This window comes from Typopeltis vanoorti, chromosome 10 (assembly GCF_054136105.1).
Source record: "Typopeltis vanoorti isolate ZY-2024b chromosome 10, IOZ_Tvanoo_1.0, whole genome shotgun sequence".
Taxonomy (NCBI): domain Eukaryota; kingdom Metazoa; phylum Arthropoda; class Arachnida; order Uropygi; family Thelyphonidae; genus Typopeltis; species Typopeltis vanoorti.
The window spans coordinates 15,494,248-15,514,560 of NC_143558.1; the positions used below are offsets into that span (position 1 = coordinate 15,494,248).

The 20,313-nt window shown below is 37.8% G+C and overlaps 1 protein-coding gene across 6 annotated transcripts in view; it reads left to right on the forward strand.

The window, feature by feature from the left end:
* LOC150102186 (nephrocystin-1-like) overlaps positions 1 to 20,313 on the forward strand; it is a 215,636-nt gene that overhangs the window by 150,495 nt on the left and 44,828 nt on the right. For all 6 annotated transcript variants that reach the window (XM_090399188.1, XM_090399193.1, XM_090399192.1 and 3 more), the window contains one exon: positions 4,215 to 4,324. In XM_090399188.1, coding sequence (XP_090255314.1) covers positions 4,215 to 4,324 — 110 coding nt within the window. The remainder of the gene's footprint in view (positions 1 to 4,214; positions 4,325 to 20,313) is intronic.

The window sequence follows — 20,313 nt, forward strand, 5'->3', positions numbered from 1 at the left end:
ATCTCCTCAGAGTATGTTATTGTAAATGAGGTATCAAATCTTCTTGAAGTTTAAGTGACTCTGAATTGATGGCGAGCCATATGATGACTTCTGTGAGAAAGAGATATGTGCAGTTATTATTATTTGTAAAGAATTTCATTTTTTGTTGATATTTGTATTGTTTTGTCTTCCAATTTTTTGTTGTATGTTTTTTTTGATGATTTTTGATGACTCCCTAGAGGTGTTATGTAATAGTAATAATAATAGTAATATGTCAGAAACAAGGCAGGGGCATGCAGTAGAGTTGAAAGATTTGCAGACATGATATAAACATGCAGACTACAACTATACTATGTATAGTATATGCTATTGGAATATTTTTATTTATTGGCATAGGGTTCCTCCCATTCCTTGACCATCTCATAGGACAAGTTGAGCTCTCCTAGTAAGGGATTAAGTATGTATTTTATGACTGTAGAACTCTGTTTGTTCACGGGCCAGTTTGCCTGTTCTGAGAAATGAAAAACCTGAGTTTCCAGATTAAAAACTCTCTGCCTCCATATTAGTCTAACTAACTCACTTTTAGTTGAAAGAGACCAGATAAAGGCTATTGGAATGGAGTTTTATTTTATTTTCAGTGTGTGTGTGTGTGTGTGTGTGTGTGTGTGTAGAAGCATGGCTTTGAAAGCTCTAGTGCATCTATAAACATTGTTAACCCTGCAGAAATTGCGATCAACAAAATTGTAGCTTAGGTCGCATGTATCCGAGAGATATGATGGATTGGCACTAGTACTAGTATGTGCTGAAATGCAATAAAACTTAAAAGAAAAAAACACTGCAAATATAATACATGACTGTGGAAAAAATGCTCGTCAATGGCTATCAAGATTCTTTTCTCACATTTTAAAAACCGGAAACCTTCCAACAGCCTTTAAGAGAACCAAAATAATAGCCATATTAAAACCCAACAAGCCTCAAAATCAAGTAGAGAGCTATTGCCCATTTGCGCTCCTCAGTTGCTGTTATAAGCTCCTCGAGAGACTCCCCCTTAACAGAATTGAGCCAAAAATATATGAAGTTATCCCTGTTGAGCAAGCAGGCTTTTGGACTCAAGACCTTACTACCCATATCGAAGCAGGCTTCCAGAGATGTTTTGAAAACCTCTGTTGTGTTTGTTGACCTTACTGCTGCATATGACACTTTATGGAAAGAGGGGATGCTATACAAGCTAATACAAGTCATACCATGCCAATCCATCATAAGATTTATTGGTAACATGCTTTCTGACAGGTTCTTCCATGTGGTACTGGGAAACAAACTGAGAAAGCTGAACAATGGGCTCCCACAGGGCTCAGTATTAGCACCAATTTTATTCAACTTATATACATCTGATCTACCGACAACTAGGTTAAAAAAATTTGTTTATGCTGATGACATAGCCCTCGCCATCCAACACAAGAGCACTGAAATAACAGAAGATATTCTCACAAATGACCTTAGAACCATTGAGGAATACTTTCATAAATGGAGACTAACACCAAACCTCAATAAGACCGAGGTTAGCTCTTTTCGCCTAAACACCAAATTGGCAAATAGGAAACTTCAGGTTAGCTTTAACAACACAGTGCTGCAGCACCAAGATTTCCCTAAATATCTGGGTGTTACCTTGGACAGAACACTATCTTTCAAAAGACATCTGGAGAATCCCTCTTTAAAGATCAGAACCGTAATAACATCATACAAAAACTGTGTGGTTCTACATTTGGTTCTTCTGCTATTACACTGTGATACTCCACATTGGCCTTAGTCCTCTGTGGCAGAATATTGTTCACTAGTAATGCTAAACAGTCCTATCAAGGACTGTTTAGCCAAATCGACCCACAAATAAATGCAGCGACGAGGACAATAATGGGTTGTGTCAAATCCACCCTCCTCTACTGGCTTCCAACTTTGAGCAATATTGCACCACCGAACTTACGCAGACAAAATGCTCTAGTAAAAGAATACAAAAAAATAAACAGCAATCCCCTGTAGCCGATACATGAAGACCTCCCATATATAAATATGAATCGCCTTAAATTCCGACGGTCTCCACTAATACTGGCTGAAGAACTAGTCAATAGCAATTTCAATGTTAATTTAAAATGGCTAGAAACTTGGAAAGAAAAATTGCCACCAGACTTAAACAAGTATATCCTTCCCAACCAAAATCCAAAGGGATTGAGCTTTCACGTCACCTATGGAAAAGCCTAAATAGGATATGCACAGGACGTGGTATCTGTGCAGACAGCTTATACAAGTGGGGAAGATCACCTACATCCCAATGTGACTGTGGGGCCATAAATCAAACCATCCGGCACATTGTGGAGAACTGCAGCATAAGAGCCTACCCTGGTGACCTGAGAGACTTTTTTGAAGCAGATTCTTCAGCTCTTGATTGGCTATCTGAACTAGACTTATTTTATTTTATTTTTTTTTTTTACCTGATATTTGTATATGTGCATTACTTGTTTCATTTTTATTGTCTGCACAAATATGTATTTATATATTCTGATGTCATGTGTTTTTATTATGCCACATGCTAAATAAATAAATACATGATTTTTTATTTATTTTCATTTACAATCTAGAAATTATTGAACAAAGAAACAAAGAAAAAAAAAACTAAGCCAATACCATACTGACATCGGAGTTCGCAGTATCTCTCAGATACAATTTACTATCAAATATCATTTTCACTTTTGCATTCGACTCTATCATTCTCATCATCGGACTTGAGTAACGTGCACTGAATCTCTTCAACATCTGATGGATTATCCAATCAATATATTTTTCCAGCCATTTTCAATGGTAAATTTAAAAAAACTAAAAAACACTAAACCAGTACTATACTGACATCAGAGTTCACGGTATCTCTCAGATACAATTTACTATCAAATATCACAAACCTTGACATAACACGTGCTAAACTAAACTGATAGCATAAACATTTCGGAATATCACTCATAATATATATATGCACAGCTAGTCATGACCTACAAGCTATAACTGGATACGTGTAAGAATATTTATATTAAAACAGTTAGTTTATATCTGTCAGATCAGCTGCAACCTCCGCAGGGTTAATTATCTGTCTGGCCTTGAGTGCTTACATATCTGTAGTAACATGGCTGTGATTTGGATAACTTTAAACGTCATGAATATGAAGCATAAATTATTTGATATATTTCATCCATATGGCTGTTTGGATGATTAATCAGGATCATATATTTTATCTCTTCATGTTCTTTTCAAGGAGGTTCCACACTTGTAGTCTAAAGCTGAGATTTCATTTTGAGTTTTGCCGTGATACAGTGATCTGCAACAAGATCATTGAACTCTGCTGATATTGTCAAATGATGTACTCATATAATTGGTGGCTGAAAATCTACATCCACTTCAGTAATAATATATTTTCAGGTCTGTTGGTAGATTTGTCTCAGGATATGCACGAGCCATGACTGTTGTGAAGTTTGGATATTGTATTACATATTAACTTTGCAGAATATTCAGAGATGTTTGTTAACTGAATTAGCAGTCACTTGAAGAGGATCTTAACCTCTGTGAATCATTGTGAGTCCATTCCATAAGAGCACTTGTTTTTCAGATTTTAATGTCATTTTGAAACACACACACATAGATCAAAATGAATCTATACTGTTCATCCACTTTTGAGACATTATGCAATTGTAATTACAGAGTGAGTTCAAAATCACATAGCCTATTCTTTGTGCAAGAGCAAGCAAATGTATGGCCACTACTCTGAGTGCCATGTTTGGTTGTGCATCCATGTGATTTAACTTTGCTGTCTCTCTCTCTCTCTCTCTCTCTCTCTTAACTGTTATTGTGTAATTAAAACTCATTTTAACTACACAATCTAGTGGAGTGTATTCATTTTATTTTATATTTGTTCATTTGTTGTTTCACAAAGTTTAGTTGTGTGCTTTTGATCTCGCTTTGAAATTGTAGTCGCACCTATATGCATATAATACCATGATTTATTCATTGTGCACTTACTCATAGATCTTCTAGAAAGAGAGAGTGTAACCTTGAATGTAACCTCACTGTAACTGATTACTGCTACTTATAAACAGAAGATGGTTTGTTTAGAAGTAGCACCTACTTTTGCCTAAAGATGAGTTTTAGTGTTATTTTTAGCAGTGGTAATTTATTTTATTGTTTTTGTTATTGTCTAGCCTTCTTCCTGCTACTCTAATTGGTCCAATATGCACTCTTCCTCATATATCGTTATACAGACAAATATTGGCAGATAAATTACTGAAGGAGAGAACAGCTGACAGCACTGGTATGTATATTTAATTAGTTGTAATTGGCGATCTCTTTTGCTGTGTAATAATGTAATCAGCATTTTAATTGCTTTTATATTTATCTATCAAAGGATTGTTCTCATAACATGCTTATTTTCAACAAACTAGAAAATATATTGAAGATAGTAGATGACATTTCCTTGACCATACACTTAATGTCTAATCTCCATTGATTTCCATGGAGTCAGAAGACTCATCTTGGGAGATCCATTATTCATACAATACCTGTTATGCCTCTCCTTAAGCTCATTCGCTAATGAAGCATTCACAACCACCTCTGACAACACATTCATCACCTCCAAGCAAAAAATATAGTCTTAACACCCTTGCTAACCACACTCTTACACAACTTTCAACTGGTGACTCCTTATTCTCTCCCTTCTTGCCATGTACCAAAAAAAAAAATTTGGTGTCAGCTTCTATTATATCTCCTCTCTTTCACCTATCAGCTAATTTTTGAAGCCCACAGATGTCAATCTGTTCTCATAGGGAGCTTTCCATAGACCTACCACAATCTTTGTCACTCACCTCAGCATCATTTCTTCAATATATTTTCTTCCAGATTTATTCCACAAATCTGGACTCCCAGATTTGTGGCAGTATTCCAGATGTGGCCTTATTAAAGTCTTATATAGGAGAACATTAACCTTTCTATCCTTGCTTGTTAGTGTATCCTTCAAAAACCACATAATCTGAGGTGCTGTTTTAGTTATCTTCACAATATGACCTGTAATAACATTCAATTCCCTATCTACAATCACCCCCATGTCTCTGGCTTCATCAGTTTCCTGCAGTTCATTTCTATCAGTATAGTACACAGCATGTGATCTCTTCTTCCCAAAGTGCATCACCTCACATTTGGCCACATTAAACTGTCAGTCATTTACATGTGTACATATTGCTAGTTTAGCATCATCACTAAACAACTTAATATTTCCTATCAAGTCATTTTTTGTATTATTGATATACAAATTAAACATCAAAGGACTAAGTACTGAGCCCTGTGGTACACCACTGGTCACATACTTTCTCCTGGACTCAACTCCTTCATAAACCACTCTTTGATATCTGTCCATCATCCACCCTCTAATCTGAATCACCAGATTCATATCCATTCCCATTTGCTCCAATTTATGCAATAGAGTTGCATAAATTGGAGCAGTTCATATTGAGTATTATATTCCTATCCACCCAATTCTGAATTCTCTCTTTAAAAAATTTCTCCAGGACTTTACCACCACTCCTGAGATGCTGATTGGCCTATAATTTGCTACTTCTGTCTTGGAGTCAACTTTATGCAATGGGACTATTCTGCCTCCTTTCCACTCCATTACCACCTTCCCAGTATTGAGGCTTAAAATAAACATCTCAGAGGAGTTGATAATTCATTTGCACATTCTCGTAATACTATGCGGGCCAACACACCACCACCATCTAATCCCATGTCTGTGTTTGTATTGAGGTTCAGCAATATTTTAAGCACCTCCATTTCTTCAACCTTTCCTATCAGTCAATGCCAATGCCAAGATGGTACACCCCTGCAAAATGCTCACTCAGTAATTCAACTACAGTCATCCCTCGACTTATGTCCCGGTTCCGTTCCATTCAGCAGGACGTAAGTCGATACATTAAATCAACAGAGTTATAGGGATTAGAGACTTAATCATAATAAGTATACTGTTATTTTAATTTTTAAATCTTATTATGAAACTGTAATGTGTGTTACTGTCACTATAAAACAGGAGAATAATCACCCAAATCTTCCTCCACAGTCACATCTTCATTACCTTCCCTGTGTGGATGATCAGGCTCTGGCTCTTCTGGTGTAACCTTTGTTTTTTTGATGAAAATGTCCAATGTGCTTTGCTTATTCCTCTTCTTCTTTTCATCATAAATTTGTTCATAGCAAATGTATCATGTACTTTCAGCGTTCAACATTGGGGTCCGTGTCTTCAGCCATTTTGAGAACATCGCTAACTGCAAAGAACATTTCTGCAAGACCCTTCACTGTAAATTGTTTAATTACCTCTTCTTGTTTCTCTTTTCCCTCTTCCTTTTCTCATTTTTTTCCCCTCTTCTGCAACAGTTGTTCCTCCAGTTTGACCAATTCTTCATTGGTCAACTCTTGACAGGAACTTTCTATGAGTTGAATTATGTGGTCATCATTCACTTCGAGATTCAGATTGTTTGCTAGGCCCACTATTACAAACTTCCAAAATTATTCACAAACCTTTTTAATGTCTTTTTCCATATGCCACTCATACACTGAGAGGTCACTTCCTCCCAAGCCACAGCAATATTTTTAATAGTATGATAAATATTGACTGTTTTCCAGAATTGCACGAGAGTTTGGTCATTTCCTTCAGCAGCAGAAATGGCTTGTGAAAAAGTTCTCTGTACATAATAAGCCTTAAACACTGCAAGAACTCCCTGACCCATTGGTTGGATCAATGAAGTAGTGTTTGGAGGGAGAAACATGACCTTGAACTTGGTGAAGATCGCTGCTATAAGATGTATAAGATGGATGACCTGAAGCATTATCTAGAATTAATAAAATTTTAAATTCTACATTTTCTTTCACACAATAGCTTTTTATTTCACTCCCATAACAGTTGATTAAGGCATCCTCAAACATTTTTGAGTCATCCACGACTTCTTATTGCTCTGATAATCAACTCTGATAATGAGTTGAGCCCCCTCATGGGGAGTTAAGTATTTATGACTGTAGATCCGTGTGTGTTCACAGGGCCAGTTTGCCTGCTTGCGGGATGAAAAATCCCAGATAAACTGGGGGGGGGGGGGGACCCTGCTGTCCATGCCCAAGACCGGCTAACTTGGCTATGGCTGAGGAAGATCCTTAAGCTACTCACGTCGGCAATGGGAATCGAACCTAGAACATTCCTTCCCCAGGCATATGGTTGCTAAGCACAAAGCCAATAGGCTAACCGCACAGACATTGCTCTGATAATGAACTGGGAGTATGCTTCCTGATGTTTTTTGAAGATTTGTGGATTCTCACTGTGCCTTATCACAAATGGTTTCAGTTTATATCCAGCTGCATTACCCATAATAGAATCGTAATAGGGGCATTAAGAGCTTTGAAACTAGGTATAGATTTTAGCTTTTTGTGGATGAATGTCTGCTCGGGCAATTTTTTTCCAAAACAAAGGAGTTTGTGGGAAATAATTTTTCCACAAACTCCTTGGCAGCCTTCTCAGCACTTTCAGATTCCCATACATTTTCACGTTATGCAGTGCAAAATGCTTCTTGAATCTCGTGAACCAACCAGAAGAAGCGTTGAATTCGTAGTCATAATCAGGTTCTGCTTTCTCCTTCAGCATGTTGAAGAGACTTAGTACCTTAGCAGGTATGGTCACAGTGTGGAAGGGTATGAGCTTTTGGTTCAGGTCCTTTATCCATGATGCAAGTAGCTTTTCCATATCATCGATAGGACCTTGTCGTTGCTTTGTCACTATCGCCGATTTAATAGAAGCAGATCCTTTCACAGTCTCTATAATTTTATTCATATTTTTCAAAATGGTCTTCACTGTAGAATGGGACCATCCGAAGTCATGTGCGATCACATTGACAGGCTTACCAGCTTCATTTTGCTTTATAACTTGCAACTTCGTTTCAAGATCAGTTGAATGCCTCTTTTTCTGTGATTATTCACTAAGTTTTTTGATTGGATGTGTAGGGGCATTATTGCACAAAACATCATGAAATATTTAATGATAAATACACAAATAACCCATTTCTCAAACACAAAATCAACAGAGGAACTGTTGAAGGCATGTGCCTACTGCCAAGAGAGGTTGCTACTGTGTATGCTTTACGTTACACTCGCTTGTGTCTTGTTCGAAAGTGTAGCTGAAAATGTTATTTATTCCCTTATGGGATCATGGACATATCTTCGAGAGGACGTAACTTGAATGGACATAAGTCGAAGGATGACTGTATTTGTTTTGGTTCTGTTACCTCCCTACCATTAACACATTTTAAAGTCATCCTTCCATAGTCATTCCTTCTTTTACTTTCCACATAATTCATTTAGACATCATTCTCTGATGATATCAGAGGTGATATCTCTGATAGCTGAGGTATCAGCTATCATATGAGGTATAATAGCTGATACCTCATCAGCTACCTTTATCTTATAATTATAATGCTTTGGCCTTCCTTACCATACATATCACCTTTTGTACCTGTGCCTTATACTGCTCATAGGCATGCTGATCAACTTTTTTCCTTTTATAATCCCTCCACAACTTTTTCTTTGCAAGCAACTCCTGCTTAATGAAGCTATTCATCCATCACGGAGAGGACTGATAGGTGGCGCCTGTGAATATATTTTGCTAAACTTGAGCTCCCGCATTTTATCCTAATTGCAAGTGTTTTTTGTGCAAAATAACCAGTAAACAGAAAACTAACAGAGGGTACTAAGGAGCCAATTACTTCCACACAACTCGTAAGTACCCAAAGTCCTTCGTATCAGTTATTTTTACAATTAAAAAACAGCACGTGAAAGCACTTGCAATGCCTGCCGTGCGAAGTAAGATGGTGGCAACAAAGGCCAACAATGAAAGATTACTTTGAGTATTGTCAGCATAGCTCAGCCGATAGCCAACAAACCGAATGAGAATATGAAGTGCCTCAGCTCCAAATCCGAAGTTACCAAAAGAAAAAAAGGTATATTGTGTGATTTCTATTGCAACTGGCTACGTATTTCCTGTGCAAAAATAGATGAATCGCTGCACAAGCTTTTTATCGAATTGAACCAGCCTTCTTTCTGTTAAACAGCTGCTGAAAACCTAGGCAGATGAGTTGAAAACTTCGAACAACACCTTAATGTTACGATCAATACTTTCTCTTCCAAAATCCAAAAGTTGGAAACTTAGCTGGAGATATTCTACGACCAGTGGTCGATCGCAAGTGCAGCCATACCCACTAATGAATTCCTCAACCTAATCGCATCGATGGTACATGAATCACTCGAGGCCAAAAACAGAAGACTCAACACTGTTATTCTGAACTTTCTGGCAAAAAAAAGTAAATCATTAAAAGAAGATGTCAGCAAACTAGCAGGTGAATGTAACTTTGATCCCAGAAATATCATCAAATGTCATCATTTCGGACCCATAAACAAAAGAAAGGATGGAACGAACTTTCCACGTCTCATGAAAGTGACCTGTGACACACTGACAAACACATCCAAATTAATAAATTAGATAAATAGCAAGCTAAAGGACAGTTGCCCCCAATCATGTGTACGTGCTCAACCTGATTTAACCTTTGTACAGAGGGAACAAAGATGCCAACTCCAAAGACATCTAGAAGAAAAATGCCAAAATGAAGACAACAGCTGGACCATAGACTACAAACAAGCCAAACTAGCACAAAAATCAAGTGATGCCACTAGTAGCCACCAAGGAGATCAGTATGCAGGCACTGCATAGGAAACGTGCAAGGCCCTTGCGGTCAAAGAATTGCCTCACAGAACCTTGCATATCCACTTCATCAACATCTGTGGTCTCAACTCCAACCTTAATAGTGTCCATTATCATCTGTAGTCTGCCACACCGCATCTACTCTTTTTAACAGACACTCAAATCTTACTTTCCCCCAGCACTATCCATCTCAACCTTCCAAACTGTACACTATTTACCGTATTTGCTGGCATATAAGACCCACCTCCTTTTTTGTACACATTTTTTAGGAAAAATACTTTAGCACTGAATATTATAATAAATTTACAGTATTTCAAATATAAAGTAATAAGTAGGTCTACTTTCAACAAATAACAATCTGACTAGGAAAGAGTCTCATCTTTTAATCGTCTTTGTCAAAACCCAGAAATTCATCTCCAGAGCTAAATGAAGAGACACTTGAAACCTCTTCTAAATTAGAATCTGAGTCCTCATACAACAAATTGTCCTCTGTACCATCCAGTGCATTGCTAATGCCACACTTCTTAAATGATTTAACCACTATCTCAGTTTTCATAGCATCCCCTGAAACTTTGACCCACTCACAAACTTGCGAAATGCTAAGCCTCTTCCTCCTTCCTCATGGCATGACCTCAAAATCTGAAGACTGCATCCAGCCGTCTTCAGATTTTGCAAGTTCCACTTCCCCTTCATAAATCCCTTAAATGGTTCATTAATACAGACATCTAAAGGTTGAAGCTGACTAGTTAGACCTCCTGGAATTACAGCTAACTGAGATTTTAACAACTTCTGTTCTGTGAGAACGAAACTTCTCCCATACTAATAGGGCAGGCTTCTTCAACAGTCATACAGGGTGCCTGGAACGAATTTTATCTATCCATAACTGCATTCCTCCTCCATCCATCCACAATTTTGTCCCATCAGCACTGCTCTGCTGATGGGACAAACTCACTAGACAACAACCTGTAGTGAGTTTTTTTTTGTGCCCAGAAGTTTTAACAGTAACACTTTGTGTGCCCTTGGAATCTACAGTTTTGTTTGTGGGCACATCAAAAGTCAGCAGAACCTCGTCCTTTCCTATTTGCGCAAGTTCAAAATTTTCTCGTTTTCTTGCTTTAATGACGAATCGATGAAATTCAATTTGTAGACACTGAAAGTCCCGCTTTTCTGTGGTCTAAAATCCAAATATTCAGTTCTGCTTTAAGTTCTGGCCAATTTGCAGTTCCACTTCATAGGTTATGTTTATTGTGAGTTGCTTTTTTTAGATCCTCTTCCTGATTCCATCAGGTTCTTATCATTTTCTCAGTTGGGGTAGCCTGAAATGCCTCTCTGCAGTCCTGTTTCCATGTTCTTTAGTATACGCAATCACACGTAGCGTGTATGCAATATTGTAGCAATGGCAACGTTTTTCAGCCATAATTTACCATGAAATTTAGAGAAAATTTAATGGCAGAAATTTATCACCGTTCACAACAACCACGATAACAATTGGAAAGTTTAAACGAACAGGAACACAGCTGTGATCGTCTATGACAGCGCATTGGCATCTACTGAACTCTATGTAACTGGAATGCTCTCTCACACAGCAAGGAAGCAAGAAAGAAATCGCATAACTCGGAACCGAGAAAATTTCCAGAAATGAAAGTAATAAAAAACTGAATATCGGCGTATAAGATGCACCCTGTTTTTCAGACCTATTTTCAAAGGAAAAAAAGTGCGTCTTGTATGCCAGCAAATACGGTCAAATGGGTCAAACTCCTTTTGACCCAAGGGTGGTGTCTGCGCATATATTCGCGCTGACATACTCTGCCAGAGAGCACCTAACCTAGAATCGCCCAACTTCAACCTTCTTTGGTTGAAAATATCCCTTCCTCACTCAGTCAAATTCATCTGTTGTCTCTATCGCTCTCCTAATACCACCAACCACTTTGAGCGCTTTAATTTCCTCTCCTTAAAAGTTGATTTTCTCCAGTCCCACTCTCCTAACAGTGAAATCATCCTACTAAATGATTTTAATGTCCATAACACCAACTGGCTTTCCTCTTCCAGTTGTACAGATGCTGCAGACAGAGATGCTGAAACATTTGCCATCACTAACGACCTTACACAAATTGTTCACAAGCCGACCAGAATACCAGATAACCCGAATCACCCCCCACCCCAAATACCTTAGATCTCTTCCTTACCACTGACCCTTCCAAATATACAGTGAATGTAGTGAGCCCCCCTAGGTAATTCTGACCACAATCTAGAGGTCAGAATCTTGTGCTCATCTCCTCCCCCATGCAACAATGCTTACACAGTCACACCTACATGAGTAGTTTGGCATTATAACAGTGCCAAATGGGACAGCCTCTGACACTACTATGATTCATTTCCATGGTTGGACTATTGTTTCTAGTCTTCCAATCCAAACATATGCACAGAACGTGTTACCAAAATAATCCTCACTGGCATGAAAACGTACATTCCCCACACTTCTCTGAACTGCCATCCCTATCTAAATCCTGGTTCTCTAAAAGATGTGTACAAATGAAAAATCAGGCATACCACAATGGCTCAAATCAAGAACTCCATCCTCCTTCAGTGCCTATACTGAAGCCCGAAACAGATGCAAGAAAATTATCAATGATTCCTAAACAGAATTTTAACAGGCAAAATGTAGGAAACTTGCAGCCTGTTCAAGTGACTCCCATGCCTTTTGGTCTCTTGCGAAAGCAACTGGTTACAACTTTTGCCCTACACTATTCCCACCCCTATCATACCCAGATGGCTTAATTGCAACATCACTCACAGAATAAGCTAATCTCCTTGCTTCACACTTTGCCTCCAATGTATGCATGACTGACAATTGCAAATTGCCCTCAGTCATTTCAGCTGCCCAACATATAATGTCCCCCTGTATCCTTTTGCCAGAAAGAGATCATAAATCGGTTGTCTAAATTAGACACAAAAAAAGGTCCTGGCCCTGATGGCATTCCTCCAATTGTCCTGAAGATCTATGCAGCAGAACTGACTCCTATCCTATGCAGTCTGTACGTACTCTCTTACTCCACTTGTGTATATATATATATATATATATATATCCCTAAGCCTGGATATTGGCCTATATTCAACCCATTCCTAAAAAGGGGTGATAAATCGCTACCATCTAACTGCCGCCTATCTCACTCATCTCAGTCCTATCTAAAGTGATGGAGAAAACCATCAATTCTAAACTATTAAGCGACCACCAGTGGATTCCGTCGATGCTGATCAACAGGTGACCTACTCTCATATATCACCCATCTCTGGACAAATCACATGGAGAAATTTGACGAATCCCAAGTAGTTGCACTTGATATCTCTAAAGCCTTTAACCGGATCTGACAAAGGTTTACTAAGCAAACTTCCATCATTTGGACTGTCTCAGGACTTCTGCAGATGGATTGCCAGCTTTCTGTTTGGATGCACACTATGTGTGATGGTAGACAGCTCACCATCCAACTAATGCTGGGTCCCACAAGGTTCAGTTCTCTCACTGACCCATCTTCCTTCTGTATATCAATGACTTACTTTATTTGACCTCCAACCGAATACACATTTTTACAGATGACAGCACATTGCACTCCTCCAGTTCATTTGATAAACCTTATGTAAAGTAAAACCTTGTAGTAGTTTATACCTGATTTCCACATCTTCAACTACAATTAAATATTTGCTTCTACTGTATGGTGTTAACAGAATAAATCTTGTTAGCTGTACTATCTCTTTTAAAATCTGAGTCACATTGGTACCATTATCTCAGAGTGGGGTAAACTAAAACCTCTACATTTGATTATAAGAGAAATCTTTCAGTCATAAGACTGAAATTAAATAATTCCATGATATAGAACACAGCTCTACATCACCATCAAATTTATTTATTTATGCTTATGGCTACATGAAAACTGGCAAGTGAAAAGTACAATCACAATTTCCAGAAACAAATGATGAAAATCTTAACATATAAAAGTTCATAATATAAAAGGCACAACCTGCTTTCTAAGTCTTTCCTTTTTTTTTAAAAAAATATAAAGCAAAAGTAACTTGTCATAATTAAGCCAGGGACAATTATTGTCCTGCTGCACCAAGTATGACAAGGCTGCATGTTCTCACAACACTTCACAACATAAAAGTAGCTGTATCTGAGGTTTAAGTAGAGAGCAGTTGTGTCTTGTGTGAGAAAACTTGATCCATTAGAGGAGGCCCATTTCACACTGTATCATCATCTTCTAACATGAGGAGGTGTTCTGCTGATACTATGACGAGGACTATGAGAGTAACTACAAGAATAACGTCTTCGTGGTGAGACGGGACCGTGATCTTCTGTTTCCTCCATAACCACCGCTACCATCATACCAACTACAGGTCAAGGTCCAGGCTGGAAACCAATTCAAGGCCTCATCCGTCACCTTGTGGATGTCCTGTAGGCCCTCCAGGACATCCACAGTATATAGCCACATCTGCCCTGACTAGTTCTGATCCTGTTTATGGATGACCAAATCTTCCTAGGAAGATCAAAACCAGACTGAAGAGCAAAGGGATCTTCTACCAGGAAGCCGTTTGTTGGGAGATTGTTTGACCAGTATTCTCTCCATATGTCTATTCTCTCCATATGTCAGATATTGATGGCAGCGCAGTTGAAGAGAGTTTTTCCATGGACCAGAGAGGCTTTCTAGATTTGAGGCAAAGACTAGGTGGGTTTATGAGAGTCTGGTGTAGGGGTAGGAGTGGGTTGCTCATTGCTTTATTAAATTCCTTAATCGAGGCTTGTCTTCTACGTATGTGTGGTGGAGCAATGTTAGAAAGAACAGGCAGCCAGGAGAGAGGGGTGCTTCTCACTGTCCCACTAATTGTGCGCATGGTAGAGTTCAGCTGGTTGTCTATAATGTTAGTGTGTGTGTGTACTTCTTTCCTAGACAGCACAATATTCTGCTGCAGAGAATGCGAGGGCTAGTGCAGATGACCTTAGGACTTCTGCACCACAACCCCGGGTTGTTCCAGCAAGCCTTGAAATAATGTTATTTCTGGTTTTAATTTTATTGGAGAGGTTGATGATGTGCCTTTTATAGGTTAGGCTTCTGTCCAGGCTCACTCCAAGGTATTTTGGGTGAGGCTCATGTTCTACCATTTTTCCACAGAAGGAAAGGTTGAGTTGTCGATTCGCCTCTGCATTATACAGGTGAAATACTGAGGACACTGTTTTCGTTGGATTTGGCTTCAAGTACCACTGCTTGAAGTACTCTTCCAGGGTGTTCAGGTCTGTATTCAAGGTTGATTCTAGGTTGGTAAAGGAGGTGGATTGATGTAAGATCGCTAGGTCATCGGCGTACATATACTTGCTTGATCTGGTATGAGGTAGATCATACACATAGATGTTAAAAAGTATAGGGGATAACACCCTGAGGAAGACCATTGTGAAGGAATCTGGGCCTGCTCTTTTTTCCGCTAATATGGACCCGGATCTTTCTGTTGGAGAGAATAGATTCAAAAAGTATTAGAGTTTTTTACACTTTATAATATTTCCTAGTTTTAGGAAGAGGCCCCTGATCCTGACAGTGTCATAAGCAGATGGTAGGTCAATGAAAGTGGCTCCAGATTTAAGTTTCTTCTGGAAGCCTGCTTCAATTTGAGTTGTCAGGGCCAGGACCTGGTCACAGCAACTTCTTACTGGCCTGAAGCCAGCTTGTTCAGTCGGGAGTGCTCTTTCGATGAGTGGTGAAATTCTTGCACAGGAGAATTCTTTCAAAGAGCTTAAAGGTGGTGCAAAGCAAGGAGATAGATCATAGGTTTTTTTACTTCATTTGGATCTTTCCCTGGTTTGGGCGTGGCAATTATTTTGGCTTCCCGCCACAGCTTTGGTAATTTACCAGTCATGATGATTTCTGAGAAAAGGGCAGCCAGCCATGTTGACCAAGATGTTTTAGGAATTCAGGGAGTATACCATCCACTCCTGCAGCTTTGCCATTCTTGGTAAGTTTTAAGGCTATTTGTACCTCTTCTCGAGATATTGGGTGTACGAGTTCGGGAAGCTCGGGTTCCATCTTCAGGATTTATCTGATGGAAGCTTGTACAGTGATTTTCCTGGTAGAGCTGGGATGAAGTTTTCAATAAATGATGAAATGATGAAGCTGAACTTCTATAAAATGGCAGTCATGACATTGCTAAAAGTAATCCACATATTAACTGCATTACCAGCAATCTCATTAATATTTACTTAAATAATCCAGTGGTAGTGAGGAGGAACCACCACTATCACCAGCAAAATAAAAATAAAATATCAAAGTAAAAAGAACAAAATAAAAAACCTAAGTACTTATCTTTCCAAAATTCCAAGCTGTAATCAATGGGAGCCAGAATGTTGAAGTAATGCAGAAGTCAAAAGATGTAATATATTATTGTTATTAAAATACTCTGGTTTAGAGCAAGATGGTCCAAGTTTTTCCACTTGGTTATAAATTAAATTTAAGATACCAAGAAATTATATTCTTGTTTAATCATTTATCTAAGCTTAAGCAAACAAACTTTGCACATAAAGTATCTTCACAACTAGGCTACTCATAGTTGCTGATATGGACTCATGATTGCAATTTCTTGGAATATTTTCTACCACTGTTATATCACTGCTTCTCTTATTTAACAGTTCTTCAAAATAATTGCCTTGTTGGGCCAAATTTTTAACATACTCATTCTCAAACCATCAGATCATGGGTTCAAATCCTGCTATAGACATGGATAATTATGATTGTCTTTTGGTGGGATATAGATTTCATTATCCAATGTAAAATCATCACCTTGCTATATTGGAGGCCTGAAGTGGCTTGAAAAAAGTTCTAAGCAGGGTTTCCAGATTATCTAAAGCATTAAATAAAAATGTAATATTTTTAATTTTAAAAAAATGTTTGCCTACCACAGTACTTATTAATTTATGTTTACAACCTTTTATTAATAAGAGTCACATAAAAAAATGTCTCCTCTATCATCTGTGATTCCTTTTTGCAGTATACTTTCCTCTGTTTCTAAGTTTTACTTTATAGCAGAATTGAATACTCTAAACTCTAGATTTCTTACCAAGATTTTAATGTTAACACATTACCTCACTTTATATAACAGAATAAGGAGAAGGAGGAACTGACAGCCTATATTTATTATTATTATTTGCCTGAGTATGTGTCTGCAGAAATATAATCTCTACTCTGGCTAGACACCTACTTATTTGGGATGTTTACATTTAAATTAGTTCAGCATTTCAGTTTTGGTTTAGATCAGATAAAAATTATCTACCTTTTTATTATCCAGTCTCTAAGATATTGAGGAAGATCCAGATGATAAATTTCACAGTCCTAGATGTCGCTTTTAGGATATGAACTACATATAAGGAGAAGCAGGGACATATATTCAAGGTGTGCAGTGCACACCCACAGAATAGCAATATCACTGATATATTTTTGCATTTATTCTTGTTAAACATTCCCCTAATTAGTAAAATAAAGACAAAAGGCTTTAGTTCATTGATGCAAAATTATATAAGAAAAGTGGATATTAGACCCAGCATTATTTCAAAGCCAAATGTAGAAACTATGAATGTTTCATAAGGTAAGTTGACCAGAGAGCTCATGGGAATATACTCCCCAGCATTCACGAGTTGCCTTAGTGCGGACTACTTAGAAGACATAGGTGCCAACCAAGCATCTATATATTCACCTTTTATTAGTCCATTTTGATAAGGTTTCACTGACCTGACAGTTGTTTCTAACTGTTGGTTCTCTTCAGAGATCGAGTAGAAACCTTAAGAGAGCAAAAACTCTCATTCAGTACTAAGGAACTTAAAATGTGTGAGAAATGTATTTTTTTGTAAACAAATTCTCAGTCAGTGCATAAAAGTAATAATTACCAAAATAAAGAGCCAAAAGGCTTCAGTTTGGTGATGCAAAAGTATAAAAGCAAATGGATATTAATTCCAGCATTATTTCAAAGCCCAATATTGAAACTGTCAAAGTTTCATAAGGTAAGTTGACCAAAATCTTAGTAGTCCTTAGTAGAGCCTTAATAGTCCACACTAAGGTAACTCGTGAATGCTGGGAAGTGTATTCCTGGAATTCACAAAAATAATGTTGGATCTAATATCCACTTTGCTTATATAATTCTAATTGTTTCCTGACTTTGAGTGATTCCTAAATTTAAACACAATATACTAATGCTTCATGAAGTGGACACTTTTCAATACGTAAACATTACATCGTGTTCATGTTAATAGCCTGGGTGTACAAAATGTGCAATAAACTTACAACCTTTTATTGGTGGAATGAACATTATTATTATTTTCCTGACCTCCATGGGGCCACAAGACTCATCATGGGAGGTCAACACTGGTCAATACAAAATCTATCATTACGCTCCTTAAATTCTTTCACAGTCTGCACATTCACCACCCTCTCAGTATTCCATCTCCTGCCACTCTCCATGCAAAAAACTTACTTCTTATCCTTTTACTCACCTTCTTTTGCAGTTTCCAGGGAGATGGCCTCTTGTCCTTGCTCCTCTTCCTTGTCTTGCATATGAAAAACTCCTCAGTGTCAATACGATAATAACCCTTCAACAGCTTAAATGTCTCAATCATATCCCCCTTCATTTGCCTTCTATCCCGAAAACTCTGCAGTCCACATGCCCTCAGTCTATCCTCATAATCAGCATACATTCCTGACATCATTTTTGTTATCTATCTCTGCAAAATCTCCAAGGTTACTTCAACTCCTTTAAATCATGGTGACCTACTCATCAAGTTTGACAAGTGACTAGAATTGTAAGGAGAGAAAAATTAGAATATGATAGGAGATTGGCACTGCAATCCATGGAGAATCCCAAGGAGTTTTTTGCTATGTGGTGAGTAGGAGGAAAAATGATAGCGGATGGATTACCGTGCTGGGTGGAGATGAGAAATGGTTGATCAAAGCAGGTGACAAAAAGCTATTTAATGGTCACTTTATTAATGTGTTCCATTCTTGTACTGCAGGCTTTATTTTTGGAGAGATAATGACTGGTGAAGTGTTGGTAGTGAATGAAGAGGATGTATTTTGAATATCCTCATAATCAACATACAGTCCTGACATCATTTTTGTTATCCATTTCTGCAAAATCTTCAAGGTTACTTCAACTCCTTCAACTAAATATCAATAAAGCAAGGGGACTAGATACAATTTTAACGTGTTTTAAGGGAAATGTGCTACGGAACTGACACTGTGCCATTAACTTGGCTGTTTAATGAAAGTTGTGTAATGGGACAAGTTTCTAGAGAGTGGAAGGAGGAAGGATAAGATAGTACCATTGCATAAGGGTGGTGATAGAATCAACATATCAAACTATAAGCCTGTTTGTATTTCTTCTGTAGTTGTTAAAATTTTGGAGAAATTGGTAAGAACTTGTATGCAGAATTAGGCAGATGAGGCTAATATTATTTATGCAGGCCAATATGCATTTGTTATATTGTTAAAGGTAACCAGATTACTAAAACAATAGCTCCCTTTAACAAATGCATACTGGCCTGCATAAATAATATCACCCTCATCTGCCCAATTCTGCATACAAGTTGTTACCAATTTCTCCAAAATTTTAACAACTACAGAAGAAATACAAACAGGCTTATAGTTTGATATGTTGATTCTATCGCCACCCTTATGATGGTACTATCTTATCCTCCTTCCACTCTCTAGAAACCTCTCAAGTTCTATCGCTTTAATCCAGTAATAAATATTACAGAAGGAATAACCATCTACAGCGACTCAAAATCTGCACTTGAAGCATTAAAATATGGAAAAACAAAACTCACACAGGAAATTCATGAACAACTAACAACTTTAACTTTGAAAAATAAGAACTGTACACTGCAATGGATTTCAGTTTACAGTTCTTATTTCTCATGTAAATATTGAAGGCAATGAGAGAGCAGGCAGACTAGCCAAAGAAGCAAGATACTTACTTCAAAAATTACACCCATCATCACTAACTGATGCAAACTCTGTCGCAAAAATAAGATTGGTAAAACAAACTATCAAGAAGAAGAATGAAATCAGAGAAATAAATGAAAATAGAGAAATAACCACAATCATAACCAGGCTAAGATAGAACATTTTTAAAGGCATGAAAATTCATCCGGACGTACTAGAAGCTATGAAACATGCTAGAACTGTCCAGGGGTCGAACTAACACCTGCCCATATCTATTCTTCTCCAGCAATTGGTGTTTCTGCTCTACAGAAAATTGACAATAACCCTATAGAAAAAGCTCTACTCCATCAAAGTTCAACAGATTGCCAAAGCAGTTGTTCAGGCCCACGGTCATATCTAGAAGCTCTTCAGTAGACTCAACAACAACTGCTACCAACGACTTTTGAGAGAGAGACTGAGTCATTCAATGCCACAAACTCATTCTCTTTATTCCTAATGTTCCTAGCATTTGTATACAGAAAAACCAGTGTATTGCCAGTATTCTTATAGCCATTA